The sequence below is a fragment of the Microcaecilia unicolor genome, chromosome 10 (genome assembly GCF_901765095.1).
Source record: "Microcaecilia unicolor chromosome 10, aMicUni1.1, whole genome shotgun sequence".
NCBI classification, from domain to species: domain Eukaryota; kingdom Metazoa; phylum Chordata; class Amphibia; order Gymnophiona; family Siphonopidae; genus Microcaecilia; species Microcaecilia unicolor.
This window is the reverse complement of record NC_044040.1, coordinates 55,771,366-55,792,011: the sequence shown is the minus strand read 5'-3', so window position 1 is coordinate 55,792,011 and position 20,646 is coordinate 55,771,366. Positions and strand designations below refer to the sequence as shown.

The window sequence follows — 20,646 nt, the reverse complement described above, 5'->3', positions numbered from 1 at the left end:
TTAAAACAAAGCCCCAAATTATTACCAGCATCATACACAACTCGCATATCTTTAGCTACTTTTTAAAACATATTATTTTGATAGTATGGATCTTCAGATATAACAATACAGGTACTGCAGAATCAACTTAAGCAGCCAACTTTGAATCGTAATTGATCAAAAATAATTTTTGAAGAATTTTGTTTAAATAACATTGCAGGAAAAAATAAAACTACTTAGCTTCAAATTTCAAAAACAGAACCTGTGCCAGAATGTAGGCAGGTAAGCGCATAAGTGCTAGTACTCTACAAGATGTGCATGTAAGTGCTGGACATGCCCCTTGCTGGTCCATGACCCTTTTCACTTGCATGCTACAGATTTGCATATTCAATTTGTAGAATCTTGACTAAAGGCAGTTATGCATATAACTGCTAATTAGTGTCAGTCGGCACCAATTATAGCCAATAATTGATTGCTAATGTCAATTAGCTAATAAAGTTATGTATATAATTGACAATATTTTATAACTTGTGAAATTTTTTTCGCTAAGTGTAAAATTGTACACACAAGTTGAGAGTTAGGGATAATGTACTTTTTCTCCCTTCTACATATCTTTTTGGGAAAACATTCCTGAAGCCACGACTGCATGCTTTCTTCCACTTCTTGTGGAGAGTGATAAGCACCCAGGGCTCGACTCATCTGAACTCAGGACTTGACTACTGTGCAGACACTGTATACATTAAGAAATACCATGGAGAGGGGAACTTAGACATTCAAGTCAAGATATGCTCAATCCTTTTTCCCTACACACGTACTTGTTACAGAAGGCTCTGCTGAACATAGTCTTCTGTAAAATACCTAGGACATACGGGACATACATTATCAGTTGAAAACTGTATCCTTTTCAAATATGTAGATTTGATCTCTTCCTAGCGGATCCAAAATGGGTCAGAGAAAGAAAGCCCTCTGAGCATGTTTCTACCAGGTTAGCTCAAATTAAAGGCTAGAAGCCAAAATTTCTTTTTCACACTTCAGTCATCACAGTGACAAGCACTTATATGCAGGGGCGTATCTGAGGTTCGGCGGTAGGGGGGGCAGGGGCTAGAGTGAGGGAGCACATTATAGCCCCCCCCTACCGCCGTCAACCCCCCCCCCCAACCGCCGTTAACACTCCCTCCCTCCCCCGCCTACCGCCGTCACCTACCCCGAGGTCCGCTTCCTCCGGCTTTTTAAAATATTGCTTCAGCTGGCGGGGGACCCCAACCCCCCGCCAGCCCAGCCGCGATCTTTAACTTTTTATCCTCGTCGTGCAGCGCGCTGTGAAAGCTGCATGCATCTTTAGATCCAGTTGGATGGAGTCTGACGTCGCAGCACGTTGTAACGTCAACGTGCTGTGACGTCAGACTCCATCCAACTGGAACTAAAGATGCATGCAGCTTTCACAGCGCGCTGCACGACAAGGATGAAAAAGTTAAAGATCGCGGCTGGGCTGGCGGGGGGTTGGGGTCCCCCGCCAGCTGAAGCAATATTTTAAAAAGCCGGAGGAAGCGGACCCTGGGGGTAGGTGACGGCGGTAGGCGAGGGAGGGAGAGTTAACGGCGGTAGGGGGGTCCGGGGCAAAATCTGCGGGGGCCCAGGCCCCTGTGGCCCCACGCAGATACGCCCCTGCTTATATGTTCAAACTATATAGGAATTGGTGGAGAATTAATTCATTCCTAATTAAGAACAGTGTCATAATTTGGTAGACCTTTAATAGAGAATCTTCTGCTTTGCTTTACTGTGTAACAAGATATTAGCCAGGTTTTATAAGTGTCTTGAAAGTAATGTGTTTTGCTAGTCCTTTGTGTAGTACTCCTGAAGCTTTGTTTGTGCAAAAAAAATTTACCTTTTTTAAAAACCAACAAGTAAAATTAATTGAGCTTTTGACAAGCGTATCGTCCTTTTGGAAATGTCAGTCTGATTTTTCCTTCTTAACTCCCAGAAAAATATGTCGAAACTGCAAATGTGGACAAGAAGAGCATGATATTCTCTCAAGTAATGAAGACGATCGGAAAGTGGGGAAACTTTTTGAAGATACAAAATATACAACTCTTATTGCAAAACTGAAAACAGATGGAATTCCTACATATAAGCGCAATGTGATGATCCTGACAAATCCAGTGGTAGCCAAGAAGGATGTCTCAATTAATACTGTCACATATGAATGGGCTCCTCCTGTCCAAAATCAGGCTCTGGTAAGACTTTTTTTTTTTTTTTTTTAATTGTTAAACTTAAAAATAGCTTATAGCTGACTTTCAAAAATAATTCAGTTGATTCATTTAATCAAACTGAGAAAGTGATGACATATCTCAAGGTACAATACTTCCTAGTTGCCAGTTTTCTCCACTGATTATAGGGCAAGCCCTACTTCCCCTGCCTAAAGGTTTTTCTGATCTGTTAATACTAGGGATGGGAACGATTAAGAATTTTAATCGTGATTGATGACTGCATGCGTTTTGGGCAGTAAAAAAACTAAAGGCCCCCTTTTAATCAAGCATTGCTAACAGCTGCTGTTGCGGTAATGCTGACAAAGCCCACTCACTTTGAATGGGCTGTGTTGGCTTTGCCGAGTGGCTTGATAAAAGGGGGAAGTTTCAAGCAAAATGTAATACTAAACTGAAAATGCTACACTGAAAAAAGCAGCACAAGTGATTTTTTTTTTTCTGATATTGTTGTAACCCATTCCAGTTTTTTGTTCTTTTCTTTTTATTCATTTTTTTTGAGCCTCCCCAGCATTCACCCAATTTCTCTCTCCCCTCCCCTGGCATTTACTTCTAAAACAGGCATGATAGATTTTTTTTGAGGGAGCCACCTGTGGGCTGGGCAGCTTGAATGGCACAATCCTTAGTGCCCAGCTCTCGCTGTTGTTGGACCCCAGACCCACCGGATTGGCGTTGGGCTTTCTGGCTGCGTCTGCTGCCTCCTCCCTGCTGCAGTAAGTCCTCTGTTCTCAGGTTCTGCACCCCCACATGGCTCCTCCACCCAAGTAACAGCAGACTGAGCATGAAGCCCAGCGACATGCCATTCACCAGTGGCCCCACCAGGCGCACAAAGGACAGCAGCATGGAGGGGCGCACATGGCTGCTGCAGGGCTCTGCTCAGCTTAGCATCCCCGTGCCAGTTTCTCTCATTCCCACCCCCACCCTCACCCCCCCTGTGTTTACAGCTGAGCTCCGGACTTTTTCTCTTTCCTTGCTGCCTCAAAGTCTTTGTCTTCCCCATCATGGCCAGGCTATGCAAATACTTGAGCCGCACCATTCAGGAAGTTGGGGAAGTCTTGCGATTTTAAGTCCCATGAGACTTCCCCAACGTCCTGCACTGCACAGGTATCTGGAGAGCCCAGCCATACAGGGAAAGACAAAGACATTGAGGTAGCGAGGTAGTAGAAAGTCGTAGCTCGGTTGTAAAAGTAAAAGCATCGTGGGAGTGTGGGGCGCATTAGAGAAACTGGGATAAGGATGCTAAGCTGAGCAGAGCTCCAAGCCATGCTGTAAAGGTAAACTTGGGGGGAGAGGGAGGAGGAGGAGGAGGGTCTGTGTTAAAAATAAATAAATAAAAATAGAGTGACATGAAAATGAACTAGGTGTGTTAATTTTAACGTGTTAATTGCCCACCCCTATTTAATAACCTTTTTTCCTACACTGAAGGGTTATTTCACGTGCCACTATCAGTATGTTGGTATGTCTTTTTTTGCATCCCCCCCCCCTTTTTTTTTTTCTTAAAACCATGTTTCCACTACTGAGTTTTTATCTCTTACAGCTCTGATCTTAACATCTGACTCTAACCTTTGTATTTCACAATTGGAGGGAGACATTCCTAAATATGTAAATAGTTACCTTTAACAGATGTGGAGGGGCATTTTCGATATGACGTCCAAATGGAAAAATGTTTATCGTAAAATGTTAAAGTCCATAATGGAAGAAGAAACTAAACATTTTCTGATATTCAGAAATACCCCCAAAAAAAGTTTTGAAAGAAGACATCCCGAAAAGTTTCTAGATGTTTGGAGATGAGCATTTCCACCAATTGAAAATACCCTGTGCAAAACATTCAACGGCGGTACTGGTCCCCGTGTTCCAAAAATATCTGACAACTACCTATAAAACATGCATGTATACCTTTGTACATGGAGGAAAGTTCTTCAAAATGCCCAGCTGTGTCTCTCTCTGAGAAGGGAACCAAATTTCTCGGTGGACAAGACAGAGCTACTGGTTCTCCTGTGCCTCAGGCACTAGAGACAAATACTCAATCACCACCACCTCCCACTCCACAGTGTCCCCCTGTGGGTATGAAGATCCATAAGAGCAGTCTAAAGGTGAGTGAAGCATTGTCATGTCGTGCCCTCCCCCACCCCCACCGGATCACAGTACCACTGATGTACAAGTACCATACGCGTAGGCACTGAGGTCCCTTTGTTGTTGCAATACATTATTGCTTTTTCATTAGAGAAATAAAAACATTGTGGAAATCAGAATGTGCAGATTAATATAATGACAAGTAATTATGGGGCCTATTCACTAACCATGCAAAGACAAAATATGGGGCTGCATTTACCTGGGACCCCCATGCCTACATAGTGATGGGAACATTTGGCAGCAGCTCAAGTACATTGAGACACCCAAAGGCACAGCTGCGTTACCCCACTGCCCATACACATGCTCCACAGGCCGCCATGCCATCCTGTGCCCCATAGCCACCTCGGCTCATGCAGCACTTGTGCCTGTGCAATGCATACCCATCCCTTCAGCCCCCCCCCCCCCCCCCCCCGTTGCCATCTGTCACAGCCTATGCGAGGAGCATTGCACAACATGTCAAAAATAATGTTTGTGATGCCAAGAAGGCCCATCACCTGACCCCTGTCTCCAGCATGCATTTTGCAGACACTTTGGAATACATGGGACCTTGAGTCGCTCTGGTAAGGACCCTGCCTTAATCTGGTGCATGCAGGAGTGCCTCAGGGCATGATGTCAGTACCACAAACATAGCACCCCTATAACAGTTCTGTCCCCTATCAAAGCTTGGTTATGCAGCTACCCTTTTTATAGTGCCCGCAGCCCCCATATCTACTAGAATGTGTTGGCGCCAACCCCCTACCCTATGAGATAACATAGAAAGGAAGGGGGTAGGGGTGAAGCTGTTTGGTTAGTAACCTCCAGAGACCAATACAAAAGTGCCCAGCGTGTCACACACATCTACCTAGCACATCGGAGGTGCTATGGCAGGGGAAATAAAACAGTAACCCCAAACACCCACAGTGAGAATCAAACCCACGCCCCCTGCATTCAGGGAACACAGCCCTAACCCCTACACCAGACATGTATCTGACAAAGGAGTATTCAAGAAGGACACTATACTGCCCATAGAGGGCCATCACAGCATCATTTGCGCCTCAAATGGATGTTCTCTCAAGCCTCCTAGCCCACACTAATTGGATGTACAGTTGTCTTCTCTAAAGATCAGTATTCTGCCCTATGAGACATCCTCTAGGCCCAAGCTGGGGCCCCTGAAATCTCCACATTATAGGCCTACAATCCCCTCCCCCCCGTGCACCCCCAAAGTATGGCCACAAGTCGTGGGGTGATATGCAGCCATCACCATCAGTGAGGACCTTAAAACAGCTAGCATCAGTACCCCACAGATAGATTCCCCCAAACCAAGGTGACCAGAAGGATTTGCGGCTACCACAGTGTCCCCTGCCATCTTCCAGCCAGCTGTAGGACGCATAGACATGAGGATGCACATACCCACATCCCTGACAGAAAGGGAAACAATGGCCCCATCCATGCAACAACACACCGCCAAGGACACTAAGGCCCTTTCAAGGACTCATTAACCACACCCTCTCCAAAAGGCATTACTTGATGTGATAACTGCAAGTGAGCCTTCTCCGGAGTAGCGCCCACGCTCTTGAATTTACTGCTTGAAAGGCTCCACGTAACACTAGACTATTTCTACTTCAGGAAGCAGGTGAAATCTTTTCTCTTCAACCAGGCCTTTAATGGAAGAAGTAACTGACTTGTTAGTCTCACTCACAAACACAAGGTGTGAAACGGGCTGCACGTACTGCAGCAGGACATGTTTATCCACTCCTATCCTAGCTGAGATTATATTAAACCATCTCTGATCTCATGCTCAACTTTCTTTAAATTACCTTACTTTCGAACTCTTCTTACTCTCTTACATATCTATATGTTCCATCTTTGCTTTACCCTTCATTATCAATCAAAATGTTCTATTATGTTGACATTGTAAGTAGTATACTATCCTGCTTATAATCGAACGAGAAAAACGCCCAAGTTCCGACCTAAATCGGGAGATGGACGTTTATCTCACAAAACGAATAAAGCGGTATAATCGAAAGCCGAACTTGGACGTTTTCAACTGCACTCCGTCGCGGATGCGGACAAAGTTGATGGGGGCGTGTCAGAGGTTTGGCGAAGGCGGAACTGGGGCGTGGTTATCTGCCGAACAAAGATAGGCGCATTTCACTGATAATGGGAAGAAAGTATGCGTTTTTAGCTAGAATTTAGGACACTTTTCCTGGACCCTGTTTTTTCACGAATAAGGCCCCAAAAAGTGCCCTAAATGACCAGATGACCACTGGAGGGAATCGGGGATGACCTCCCCTGACTCCCCCAGTGGTCACTAACCCCTTCCCACCACAAAAAAATGTTTCACACATTTTTATTTTCACCCTCAAATGTCATACCTAGCTCCCTGGCAGCAGTATGCAGGTCACTGGAGGAGTTGTTAGGGGGTGCAGTGGACTTCAGGCAGGTGGACCCAGGCCCATCCCCCCTACCTGTTACAATTGTGCTGCTTAATGCTTATTAGTCGTCCAACCCCCCCAAACCCACTGTACCCACATGTAGGTGCCCCCCTTCACCCCTTAGGGCTATAGTAATGGTGTAGACTTGTGGGCAGTGGGTTTTGAGGGGGATTTGGGGGGCTCAACACACAAGGGAAGGGTGCTATGCACCTGGGAGCTCTTTTACCTGTTTTTTTGGTTTTGTAAAAGTGCCCCCTAGGGTGCCCGGTTGATGTCCTGGCATGTGAGGGGGACCAGTGCACTACGAATCCTGGCCCCTCCCACGAATAAATGTCTTGGATTTATTCGTTTTTGAGCTGGGCGCTTTCATTTTCTATTATCGCTGAAAAACAAAAACGCCCAGCTCACACATTGTTAAATAAAACATGGGCGTCTATTTTTTTCGAAAATACGGTTCGGTCCGCCCCTTCACGGACCCGTTCTCGGAGATAAACGCCCATGGAGATAGGCGTTTTCCTTCAATTATGCCCCTCCATGCCATACTTTTCATTGTTTGAATATTTTTACTGCTGTAATTGCCTATTGCTTATGTTTGATCTATTCTTACTGTACACCGCCTTGAGTGAATTCCTTCAAAAAGGCGGTAAATAAATCCTAATAAATAAATAGTGCCATATTACCTACTAAAACGCATGCTTACCCTGGGCCCTCAAGCAGGCCCAGAACCCATCCTGTGTGCCCATAGCCAGACCACCATCTCAGGGGACAAACCCCTCTGACATCATTGCCTCCAGGGCTCCTTGCTGTCATCTCATTGGTGCTACACTTCAGACATGTCTCCCAGGTAACAATAACTGCCCCCAGTTGTCCCTGCTTCCTGACGGCCAGCTGCACCACTATGCAAGCAGTGTAGAATGTGTTGATCTTAATTTCAAACCTTTTACACTCTCATACAGGGCATCCTCCAGCTGCTGAAGAGCCAGTCTAGGACCAGCCCACCCCCAAGAGAGCATTAGAGGTGGCGGCGATGAACCCTGGGCACTGGGAGATACCTGATATTGTTAGCTCAGGAATTAATAGGATTCAGTATTGGGCATCCATGAACAAACTGAAATTAAATCCAAGTAAAACAAAGATCTTGTGGTTCAAAAGACTTAATGTAGTGGTGCCTTCCTCCCTGGTATTAGGCAACAATAAGATACTCGCTATTGAAACTGAATCTCGTATGTTGGGGGTTATATTGGATTCAGCACATTCTTATGGCCTTCAAGTCAATTTATAGAAGAAAGCATTATTCAAATTGAGACAGCCGAGACTGATACATTCACGTTTTACTTTGGAAGCTTTTTCGCTTCTTGTCCAAATGATAATTTTGCCTCACCTAGACTACTAGCCCACTCCTCAAGTCACTTCACTGGCTCCGTCTCCGCTTCCACATACAGTTCAAACTTCTCTTACTGACCTTTAAATGCATCCATTCTGCTGCTCCCCATTACCTCTCCACTCTCATCTCTCCCTACTTTCCTCCCCGTGAACTCCGCTCACTGGACAAATCTCTCTTGTTGTCCCCTTCTCCTCCACTGCTAACCCCAAGCTACGTTCCTTTTCCCTCGCGGCACCTTATGCCTGAAATAGACTTCCTGAGCCTGTACATCTTGCTCCATCTTTACCTGTCTTCAAATCTATGCTGAAAACCCATCTTTTCACCACTGCTTTTGGCTCCTAGCCTCTACTCAATTGCCCCCCCCCCCCCTTGTTTCTTCTCACCCAGTACTTCCCTGACCCTTAATTGTCTTGTTTGTCCGTATTTTTTGATTGTAAGCTCTATGGAGCAGGGACTGTCTTTCTATGTCAGGTGTTCAGATCTGCGTGCATCTGGTAGTGCTATACAAATGCTAATAATAGTAAATAATCTAGGGTTAAGTTCTAGATATCTCAAACTTCAGCTTATACAGAAAACTGCTTTGAGGCTGATTTGGACTTTTTTAAATCGTACAGAGTGTTGAACCCTAGTTTAGGGGAAACCGGTTTAGAAGTATTGCATTGACATTGTATGTTGCACGTCTCCTGATTCAAAATATTTGCATGGCAGAGTATATGCTCTGAACCGCTTTTCATTCTCCGACTCCATCCACTGGTAAACAGACACAACCCATTGGACTGATCTGATAGGATTAAAGGAAAGAAAGTTATCAAGTAAGACACAACGTTTCCTTCTACCACTTGTAACAAATAATCAGAACTAGTAAACCTAATGAATTTATAAAAATTTCTTCAACCTCCATTTCTGGAGGATGGATTACTTAAAGAAAATTACCTCCCTTCCTGTCTCCAGTTCTAACATTCTGTCAACCACCTAACCTGAAATCAAAACTTAAAAGATGTAAACTTCAAAGAATGACCCAAAATCTTCTAGATGCCACAATGCGAGTTGTAGTTACACAAACTCCTAGAGTTACCCACATGGGAAAGACATTCAAAATAATAGGTTACATTCATGCTTCTCTATATATTTAATATATATATGGTCCAATGCAAAAAAATGTGAAGAAGGATACTACAATGGACAAAAAAGGCAAAATTTGAGGACACATCAATCTTCATAGACATAACGAAATATTACAGGAAAAAAGCAACAAAAAAATGACAGCTAGTACACTTCTCAAAGGGAAATTACTCTTAGGGTCTCTTTTATTAAGCTGTGGCAAAAAGTATCCTTAGAGCGCCCTTGCACACATTTTTCCTGCACACTAAGGGGTCCTTTTACTAAGGTGCGCTGAAAAATGGACTGTGGTAGAGTAGACGCATGTTTTGGGCATACGCAGAATTATTTTTCAGTGCACCTACAAAAAAATATCTTTTTTTTTTTTAATTATGCCGAAAATGGACGTGTGGCAAAATGAAAATTGCGTGTCCGTTTGGGGTCTGAGACCTTACCGCAAGCCATTGGCCTAGCAGGAAGGTCTCGCATGATAACCGGGTGGTAATGGTGTCAGAAAATAAAAAAAATATTTTTCGGACACGTGAAGTGGACGCACGCCAAAATTGAAATTACCACAAGGGCCAAGCAGTGTCCGGGCGGTAACTCCAATTTAGCACGTGTAGCCATCTACATGGCTTAGTAAATGGGCCCGTAAGACCATTTTCCTGCAGCTGTAAAATAGCCAATTTTTTTTTTTTTTTTTTTTTATTAATGGCCATGCGCTGTGGACATTAAAAATATATATATATCCTATGAGCACTTAACCACCACCCATTTTGTAGGTGGTAAGGGCTCACACGATAATCTTGCACTAATCACTTAGCACAGTTACATTACTGTACACTAACTGATTAGTGCAGGAAAGCCCACAGACACACCCCCTCCAAGAAAGAAAAGCATTTTTTAGTGTGTAGATTAGCGCACGCTAACTTCACACTTTCTGCAGGACGCCTGTGCACGTGTCCTGCGGTAAGTTATTTTAAGCTGTAGTAGGTGTACGTTAGCGGCAAATGCAGCTTAGTAAAAAGGTCCCTTGATGACCTTTTATGATAAAGGTGTTTAAAGGAAACTTCAGGAGCACACAGGAACTGAAAGTGTTTGAAATTAGAATAATACTTTGAGAATGACATGAAAGAAGTAGATAGAGAAATTTGGTTTTCTCACACGTTATCAAGTATAGGGCCTTAGTAAAAACAATCTCATCACCTCTTTCCTCCATCCCCTTTCACTGAGCTATACTAACACATGCAAACAACATAAAATCTGGATCAGTTTGTATTCTATTTAAATGCACTATAATTGCATTGTTTCTTCACTGACCTACAAGAGGGTAACTGAAAAGTTTCAGATACGTTTTTGGACTAACAGTGTATCTCCTACAATTTGATTGACCCTTAGTTCCACTTCAAATGCTCAAAAATAGTCATTATTTCATGGCCAGTTAATTTGTCCGAGTTTTCAAGAAAAATAACTCTTGCCATATGCTGTCCTCAAACAAAGTCTGCTGAGCTGCACAACTTCTCATTCCCAAATTCTTCTCTGAATGATTTAAAAATCAAATGGAGTTTCTAAAAGGCCACATGTTGTCCTGCAACAGATTACATCTGATTGGAGGTGATACAAAACTAAAATCTAAACAGTTTGATGGCTTGTCTATGAAGGTTTTCCAAATTCCTTTAACCCAATGCTTTTTTAGGATGGCTTAAGTCATTGATGAAAGCTGCATAATCCGTCTTGCTTCAGTGCCAAAGAAAGCATTCATGAGTTGTGTGGTTTTTGTTACTGTATATGGTAAGGACTGTAGCACAGGGGTCAGATGCAGGGTTAGAAGAAGGAAAAGGCAAACGTATCCACTTTGATACAGAAGCAGAGGATAAGACTCTTAAGACATGTTGCTTAAAACATCAACCTGTTGACTGTGTGTGTAGGAATTCAGCATGAGATATAACAGGAGGAGGATGATCTGACCTGCTTCTGCTGTGCTAAAGTCCAATATCCATCTTTTTTTACTTGCCTAGTTACTCTTGTAGAGTTGTCATGTGCTATCTTTTTTGCTTGTGCTTTTTTGCTAGTGATGTATTTTTATATTTGGGGGAGGCTGTTTTCTTACAATTAGGTATTACTTTAGCTTTATTACTTTGGCTTTTTTTTTTTATTGCAGTAATGGGTTTTATCTTGCTCATCCCTAAGTAGTAGGAAATCCGAAATATAGTCATAGTTAAAAAAGAGAGCACATTTAATTAAAAATGATTGGGGGGATGGGGAAGCTAGGTTAACACTCCTTTGCCTTGGTTCAAGTGTGGTGGCTGACTGTAATATTAATGTAGAAGAGACGTTTCTTTGGTCTGTTAACTTCAGAAATAAAATCCTAGGCTGCTTCAGCTTGTCTGTTTGTTTAAAAATTTGGATTCACTAATTGGAATGGCATCTGATGTCTAATGCTGCTAATCCCTGTTATACTAGGCTAAACGCTATATGGAAATGATTCCAAAAGAGAAGCAGCCCGTGGCCGGTTCAGAAGGAGCTCAGTACAGGAAGAAGCAGTTGGCTAAGCAGCTGCCTGCTCACGACCAGGACCCCTCCAAGTGCCATGAATTGTCCCCCAACGAGGTGAAGCAGATGGAACAGTTTGTGAAGAAATATAAAAATGAGGTGCTTGGTGTAGGTGATGTCAAGCTTCCTAAAGAGGTAGATGGGCCTGCAGAAAAGAACAAGTCTAGCGATGGGGACAAAAGTACCACTGCAACCATTGGAGCTTTGGGTGACCAACTGGGAACTCCAAAGGAAGGCCAATATGTAAGTAGTATATTGCATAGCAGACCTGGATCTTATTTAATAGAGATAAAACCTGTACTTTTAATTTGATGCACTGGGCTTGTCTGATGTCCTATCATTATTTTGATTATTAGAAAATGTACATTAGTATGTTATTGCATTGATAATCATTGATGCTATAAAGAGAATTAAAACTCCAATATACTACACAGTTTCCTAACACTTAATGGCACCAAACTCTGCAAAGATGTCTGGCAGGATTTAGTTGGCATGCTGATTTACAAGCATAGAATTATAATTCATACGATCGCAGCAGCATAGTAGCCCCATCTTAAGATAATTGGTTTCTTGACCAAACTTCAGATTCCTCATTTTGATTTCAATATTTTTTTTTGTTTTTCCTTGGTGATTTGTTATATTAACGTAGTTTCTTAGGAAATGCAATATTTATTTCATTATCACTTTTTAATAGATACCTGTTTAGACTGCATACCAGTTCTGAAATGGAATTGTTAAAATAGTATTATATATTCTCCGAGGACAAGCAGGCTGCTTGTTCTCACGACTGGGTGACGTCCGCGGCAGCCCCCACCAACCGGAAAGAAGCTTCGCGGGACGGTCGGCACGCAGGGAACGCCCACCGCGCATGCGCGGCCGTCTTCCCGCCCGTGCGCGACCGCTCCCGCCAGTTCCTTTTTTTCCGCGCCTGGAGAGAGTCGTGCTTTGCCGCTCTCTCTACTTCAGCCGCCGGATTCTTGCGATCGCGTATACACGGATCGCGCTTCGTTAATTTAATTTACCTTTTCTTTTTACAAAAAAAAAAAAAAAAAAAAGACTGCGCGTGTGGAGCACGCGCTCCCCTTTTCCCTCGCTTCCAGCGGGGACGCTACGTTGCGGCCTAGTGGTCGCTCGGTCGTTTGGTTTTTCGTGGTGTGATTTTAGCCACCATTGACGACTTTGACTTCGCCGACGCGATTTTTCCGTCGATGTCCTCGAAGGTCCCGAGTGGATTTAAAAAGTGTGGTCGCTGCGGCCGGCCGATCTCGCAGACCGACACCCACGCTTGGTGCCTCCAGTGCCTCGGGCCGGAGCACAATTTCAAGTCGTGTGCTTTGTGTCTCGGTCTCCGGAAACGGACTCAGGTTGCGAGGCAAGTTCTGCGGGACCGTCTTTTTGGAACTTGCGCCGGCCCCTCGACGTCGACCTCGACGGCATCGGTATCGAAGGCCGGTTCTTCGGTACCGGTATCGATGCCTGAGACATCGGCACCGATGGCAGCGACCCCAGGAGAACAGGTCCCGTCGGCCCGCCGGTCCGCCGGTGAGAGTGGGGTTGAGAGGCCGCGTGGGCAGTCGGCCCCGGTCACTCCCTCAGCTCGTGAGCCACGGGACCGAACCCTGTCTGACCCGGTGCCTCGAGACCGAGGGGGATCGACCTCCTCCTCCTCCATGCCCTCCGGCGCCGGTGACGTGCATCGAAAGAAGGACAAAAAGCGTCGCCACCGGACGCCCTCGGTGCATCCTGAAGAGGAGTCGACGCCGAAGCGTCATCGTCGAGAGGAGAGGTCCCCGTCGGTTGTGGAGGTACCGACGCGTCGGGGTTCCGGCACCTCGGTGCCGTCTCCTGGCTCCCAGCAGCTTCCGGCACCGACACCCTTACCGGCCCCACCGCCTTTCCCGGCAGTGGGCCTGGACGAGTGCCTCAGAGCCATCCTTCCGGGGATCCTGGAAGGGCTGATGCGCCAGGCTGTGCCGATGACTGTGGCGCCGGCGAGCTCTAGCCCGGCGCCGGAGCTGTCGACACCGCCGCCGCTTGCGGTGCCGGTCTCGACTGCTACGCAGGTGGAGTCGACGTCGATGGAGGGAGCTCCGTCCCCGCCGGCGCGGGAGTCCACCGCTCGACGACACCGAGACCTCGGTGCCTCGACGTCAAGCCGGGCCCGGTACAGGACTCAGCTACATGAGCTAATGTCCGATACCGAGGATGAGGACTCGTGGGGGGAAGAGGAGGACCCTAGATATTTCTCCTCAGAGGAGTCTACGGGCCTTCCCTCGGACCCCACGCCTTCACCGGAGAGGAAGCTCTCACCTCCTGAGAGCCTCTCCTTTGCCTCCTTTGTGCGGGATATGTCGATCACCATTCCCTTCCCCGTGGTCTCTGTGGAAGAGCCGAGGGCCGAGATGCTCGAGGTCCTCGACTATCCATCACCACCTAGAGAGTCCTCCACGGTGCCGCTGCACAATGTCCTGAAGGAGACGCTGCTCCGGAACTGGGTGAGACCGTTAACTAACCCCACCATTCCCAAGAAAGCAGAGTCCCAGTACAGGATCCACTCCGACCCAGAGCTCATGCGGCCCCAATTGCCCCATGACTCAGCGGTCGTGGATTCTGCTCTCAAGAGGGCACGGAGTTCGAGGGATACCGCCTCGGCGCCCCCGGGGCGGGAGTCTCGCACTCTGGACTCGTTTGGGAGGAAGGCCTACCAATCCTCCATGCTCGTGACCCGCATCCAGTCATACCTGCTCTATATGAGCATCCACATGCGGACCAATGTGCAACAGCTGGCGGACCTGGTCGAGAAGCTCCCGCCGGAGCAGTCCAGGCCTTATCAGGAGGTGGTCAGGCAGCTGAAGGCATGCAGAAAGTTCCTGTCCAGGGGTATTTTTGACACCTGTGACGTGGCATCTCGTGCTGCGGCCCAAGGTATAGTGATGCGCAGGCTCTCATGGCTGCGCGCCTCTGACCTGGACAACCGCACCCAGCAGAGACTGGCCGACGTCCCTTGCCGGGGGGATAACATTTTCGGTGAGAAGGTCGAGCAGATGGTGGACCAACTGCATCAGCGGGAAACCGCTCTCGACAAGCTCTCCCACCGGGCGCCTTCAGCATCCGCCCCCACTGGTGGGCGTTTTTCCCGGGCACGGCAGGCTGCACCCTATTCTTTTGCAAAGCGTAGGTACACCCAGCCGGCCCGAAGGCCTCGTCAGGCACAGGGACAGCCCCAGCGCGCTCGTTCCCGTCAACAGCGTGCGCCTAAGCAGCCCCCTGCGCCTCCACAGCAAAAGCCGGGGACGGGCTTTTGACTGGATCCACGGGAACATAGCCGCCCTACAAGTGTCCGTACCGGACGATCTGCCGGTCGGAGGGAGGTTAAAATTTTTTCACCAAAGGTGGCCTCTCATAACCTCCGACCAGTGGGTTCTCCAAATAGTGCGGTGCGGATACGCCCTGAATTTGGCCTCCCTGCCTCCAAATTGTCCTCCGGGAGCTCAGTCTTTCAGCTCCCATCACAAGCAGGTACTTGCAGAGGAACTCTCCGCCCTTCTCAGCGCCAATGCGGTCGAGCCCGTACCACCCGGGCAGGAAGGGCAGGGATTCTATTCCAGGTACTTCCTTGTGGAAAAGAAAACAGGGGGGATGCGTCCCATCCTAGACCTGAGAGGCCTGAACAAATTCCTGGTCAAAGAAAAGTTCAGGATGCTTTCCTTGGGCACCCTTCTGCCAGTGATTCAGAAAAACGATTGGCTATGTTCCCTGGATTTAAAGGACGCATATACTCACATACCGATACTGTCAGCTCACAGACAGTATCTCAGATTCCGCCTGGGCGCACGCCACTTTCAGTATTGTGTGCTGCCATTTGGGCTCGCCTCTGCCCCACGAGTGTTTACCAAGTGCCTCGTGGTGGTAGCGGCCTACCTACGCAAGCTGGGAGTGCACGTGTTCCCATATCTCGACGATTGGCTGGTCAAGAACACCTCGGAGGCAGGAGCCCTCCGGTCCATGCAGTGCACTATTCAACTTCTGGAGCTGCTGGGGTTTGTGATAAATTACCCAAAGTCCCATCTCCAACCGTCCCAGTCTCTAGAATTCATAGGAGCGCTGCTGAATACCCAGACGGCTCAGGCCTATCTTCCCGAAGCGAGGGCCGCCAATCTCCTGGCCCTGGCTTCGCAGACCAGAGCGTCCCAGCAGATCACAGCTCGGCAGACGTTGAGACTTCTGGGTCATATGGCCTCCACAGTTCATGTGACTCCCAAGGCTCGTCTTCACATGAGATCTGCTCAATGGACCCTAGCTTCCCAGTGGTTCCAAGCCACCGGGAATCTAGAAGATGTCATCCGCCTCTCCACCAGCTGCCGCACTTCACTGCGCTGGTGGACCGTTCGGACCAATTTGACACTGGGACGTCCATTTCAAATTCCACAGCCCACGAAAGTGCTGACGACGGATGCCTCTCGCCTGGGGTGGGGAGCTCATGTCGATGGGCTGCACACCCAGGGTATGTGGTCCCTCCAGGAAAAGGATCTGCAGATCAACCTCCTGGAGCTCCGAGCGGTCTGGAACGCACTGAAGGCTTTCAGAGATCGGCTGTCCCACCAAATTATCCAAATTCGGACAGACAATCAGGTTGCAATGTTTTACGTCAACAAGCAGGGGGGCACCGGATCTCGCCCCCTGTGTCAGGAAGCCGTCGGGATGTGGCGCTGGGCACGCCAGCACAGCATGCTTCTCCAAGCCACATACCTGGCAGGCGTAAACAACAGTCTGGCCGACAGACTGAGCAGAGTCATGCAACCGCACGAGTGGTCGCTCCATTCCAGAGTGGTACGCAAGATCTTCCGAGAGTGGGGCACCCCCTCGGTGGATCTTTTCGCCTCTCAGACCAACCACAAGCTGCCTCTGTTCTGTTCCAGACTTCAGACACACGGCAGGCTAGCGTCAGATGCCTTTCTCCTTCATTGGGGGACCGGCCTCCTGTATGCTTATCCTCCCATACCTTTGGTGGGGAAGACCTTACTGAAGCTCAAGCAAGACCGCGGCACCATGATTCTGATAGCGCCCTTTTGGCCCCGTCAGATCTGGTTCCCTCTTCTTCTGGAGTTGTCCTCCGAAGAACCGTGGAGATTGGAGTGTTTTCCGACTCTCAGTTCACAGAACGACGGAGCGTTGCTGCACCCCAACCTTCAATCCCTGGCTCTCACGGCCTGGATGTTGAGGGCGTAGACTTCGCTGCGTTGGGTCTGTCTGAGGGTGTCTCCCGGGTCTTGCTTGCCTCTAGGAAGGATTCCACTAAAAAGAGTTACTTTTTCAAGTGGAAGAGGTTTGTCGTTTGGTGTGAGAGCAAGGCCCTAGAACCTCGTTCTTGCCCTGCGCAGAACCTGCTTGAATACCTTCTGCACTTATCAGAGTCTGGCCTCAAGACCAACTCAGTAAGGAATCACCTTAGTGCGATTAGTGCTTACCATTATCGTGTGGAAGGTAAAGCCATCTCTGGAGAGCCTTTAGTCGTTCGATTCATGAGAGGCTTGCTTTTGTCAAAGCCCCCTATCAAGCCTCCTACAGTGTCATGGGATCTCAACGTCGTCCTCACCCAGCTGATGAAACCTCCTTTTGAGCCACTGAACACCTGCCATCTGAAGTACTTGACCTGGAAGGTCATTTTCTTGGTGGCAGTTACTTCAGCTCGTAGGGTCAGTGAGCTTCAAGCCCTAGTAGCTCATGCTCCTTATACCAAATTTCATCACAACAGAGTAGTGCTCCGCACCCACCCAAAGTTCCTGCCGAAGGTGGTGTCGGAGTTCCATCTTAACCAGTCAATTGTCTTGCCAACATTCTTCCCCAGGCCGCATACCCGCCCTGCTGAACGTCAGTTGCACACATTGGACTGCAAGAGAGCATTGGCCTTCTACTTGGAGCGGACACAGCCCCACAGACAGTCCGCCCAATTGTTTGTTTCTTTCGACCCTAACAGGCTAGGGGTCGCTGTCGGGGAAACGCACCATCTCCAATTGGCTAGCAGATTGCATTTCCTTCACTTTCGCCCAGGCTGGGCTGGCTCTTGAGGGTCATGTCACGGCTCATAGTGTTCGAGCCATGGCAGCGTCGGTGGCCCACTTGAAGTCAGCCACTATTGAAGAGATTTGCAAGGCTGCGACGTGGTCATCTGTCCACACATTCACATCACATTACTGCCTCCAGCAGGATACCCGACGCGACAGTCGGTTCGGGCAGTCGGTGCTGCAGAATCTGTTTGGGGTGTAAATCCAACTCCACCCTCCAGGACCCGAATTTATTCTGGTCAGGCTGCTCTCTCAGTTAGTTGTTCTTCGTAGGTCAATTTCTGTTGTACCCTCGCCGTTGCGAGCTTCAATTGACCTGGGTTCTTGTTTTGAGTGAGCCTGAGAGCTAGGGATACCCCAGTCGTGAGAACAAGCAGCCTGCTTGTCCTCGGAGAAAGGGTATGATACATACCTGTAGCAGTTGTTCTCCGAGGACAGCAGGCTGATTGTTCTCACCTACCCTCCCTCCTCCCCTTTGGAGTTGTGTGTTTCATCTTTTTGCTAGTCATTCAACTGGCGGGAGCGGTCGCGCACGGGCGGGAAGACGGCCGCGCATGCGCGGTGGGCGTTCCCTGCGTGCCGACCGTCCCGCGAAGCTTCTTTCCGGTTGGTGGGGGCTGCCACGGACGTCACCCAGTCGTGAGAACAATCAGCCTGCTGTCCTCGGAGAACAACTGCTACAGGTATGTATCATACCCTTTACTAGATCTGAACAAATCCATTTTTCAGGTTCTGAAAGTTTTAAAATTGCAGGATATTACTACTGGTTAGTGCTGGACGTCTCTTGCTATCTGGCTGTTTAAAGGATTTTAAAGCCTTTCATATGCTTGAAAGGCACTTGGTAAGAATTTTATAAGCCATAGGAACTTCTTTCAGTTAACATGGGTTTTGGAAGCATACTTGAAGAAATTCATCTGAAAACTGGATCACTGGCAACACGGGGACTAGTGCAAAATATGGTAGTAAATCTGTTTGTCTTCTGCTGATTTATATCGGTGATTCTTAGTATGGTGTTCTGGCTAATAACAGGCTGCAGATTTAACTCTGTTCACAGATCAGATGTATACAAGTATCTTATAAATTCATCACAGTTCAGCTGGAAAGCTTACTGGTTTGGTGGTTCATGAGGCCTGGAGTTTGGGGACCACTGGTGGTACTTTTCTTGTGTGACTACATAACATCTGAAAATCTAACAAAAGCCCTCTCAACATCACATGTGCAATTAAGCTGAATGAGGCTTAAGCTTTAAAACTTTGGTTGGCTGAGTGGCTTTACTGAGGCCTTTTTTTCTCCACTTTTTTTGTAAGATATTTGCCTCATTCAGTGTAATTGCACATGTGCTGTTGAGAGGATTTTTGTTAGATTTTCAGATTTGATCTTTTGGCTTTTGTGAACTTTTTGTCATTAGATGACTACATAACATACCAAAGATTGATGATGATTACTAGGACTAATGAAAACGTGCAACACAGAATTAAAGTGGGATTCCACATTGTGTTAAATAGAGATGCCAGCTACTCTGGAGAGGGGGGGTTGCAAAGCCTGGGCTCTAATATTTGGGGTCAGTGGGTCTATTTTAGCATGCAGTGGAAAAGGTGCAAGTATTGGTACCTCAGAGTACTCCCTACATAAAAGCCCTGAGTTTGTCCAAACACCTAATGCTAGTACCCTAGGAACAAGGTCATTTTTTGTTTGAAAAATCACATCCTTATAGGGAGAAATGAATTGCTCCAGTACAAAATGACTGACTAGCATTTTGTTAAACCTTAATTAAAATTCTTAGGTCAGCATGTACTGAATACACATAGTGTGGCAGGGGTTTTAGAAGTGCACGCAGCTCCATAAGCTACTGTGGGATGCCTGAGCGTAGTGGTTTTTAAAAGTGTTATGCATGCATTAGTGCTTACCGCAGCTTAGTAAAAAGGGCCTCTCAGAGAAGCAAACTGATCACAAGTTACATGATGATTCCATTTATGTTTAAGAAGTTATGTGCTTTGTGATTTAAAGCGAACCTGCTTTGTTACAGTCCTGTTACCGCTGCAAACTGAACATGAAAGAGGGTGATCCTGCAGTGTATGCAGAGCGGGCTGGCTATGACAAACTCTGGCATCCTGTATGCTTCATCTGCTCAGTCTGCAAGGAGCTGCTTGTAGACATGATCTACTTCTGGAAGGGCGGGAAGCTGTACTGTGGCAGGCACTACTGCGACAGCGAGAAACCACGCTGTGCTGGCTGCGATGAGGTAAGCAAAGCTGATCCTGCGAGGCTCTCTTATGTTGAAAATCTAGAAGATTTCATTTGTATAGCACTACTAGATGTACACATTATATGGAGGTACTTTTTCTGTCCCTAGAGGGCTCAAGGTTTTTGTGCCTGGGGCAATCTAGGGTTAAGTGACTTGGCCAAGGTTTCAAGGAGCTGCAGTGGGAATTGAACCCAGATAGCCAGTTAAAAGCCCACTGCACCTAACCATTAGGCTACTCCTCTCCACTAGATTTTAAGTAAATAAAGTAAAAACTGGTAGCAGTAGATATGGTCCAGATAAAATATATATCTAATTAACTGGTCAAAATAATCTTCAAACAGCAGGGGTTCAGGTTATAAAACTAGTCATATATACACCCAGCGCTAATATACTATTTTTATACTTCTCAATTTGGCAACAAACACGCTAACATTTTTTACCTCGGTGGTGACTTGCTTCACAAGAGCCAAACAACTCTTGGCTGTCCTGCCTCCTCATTGGTCATTTAAACATT

At 47.1% G+C, this 20,646-nt stretch overlaps 1 protein-coding gene across 1 annotated transcript in view; it reads left to right on the top strand.

Annotated features, from left to right (window-relative positions):
* TES (testin LIM domain protein) overlaps nt 1-20,646 on the top strand; it is an 86,387-nt gene that overhangs the window by 56,725 nt on the left and 9,016 nt on the right. The window contains exons 3-5 of the mRNA XM_030216127.1: nt 1,961-2,213; nt 11,733-12,065; nt 19,914-20,129. Coding sequence (XP_030071987.1) covers nt 1,961-2,213; nt 11,733-12,065; nt 19,914-20,129 — 802 coding nt within the window. The remainder of the gene's footprint in view (nt 1-1,960; nt 2,214-11,732; nt 12,066-19,913; nt 20,130-20,646) is intronic.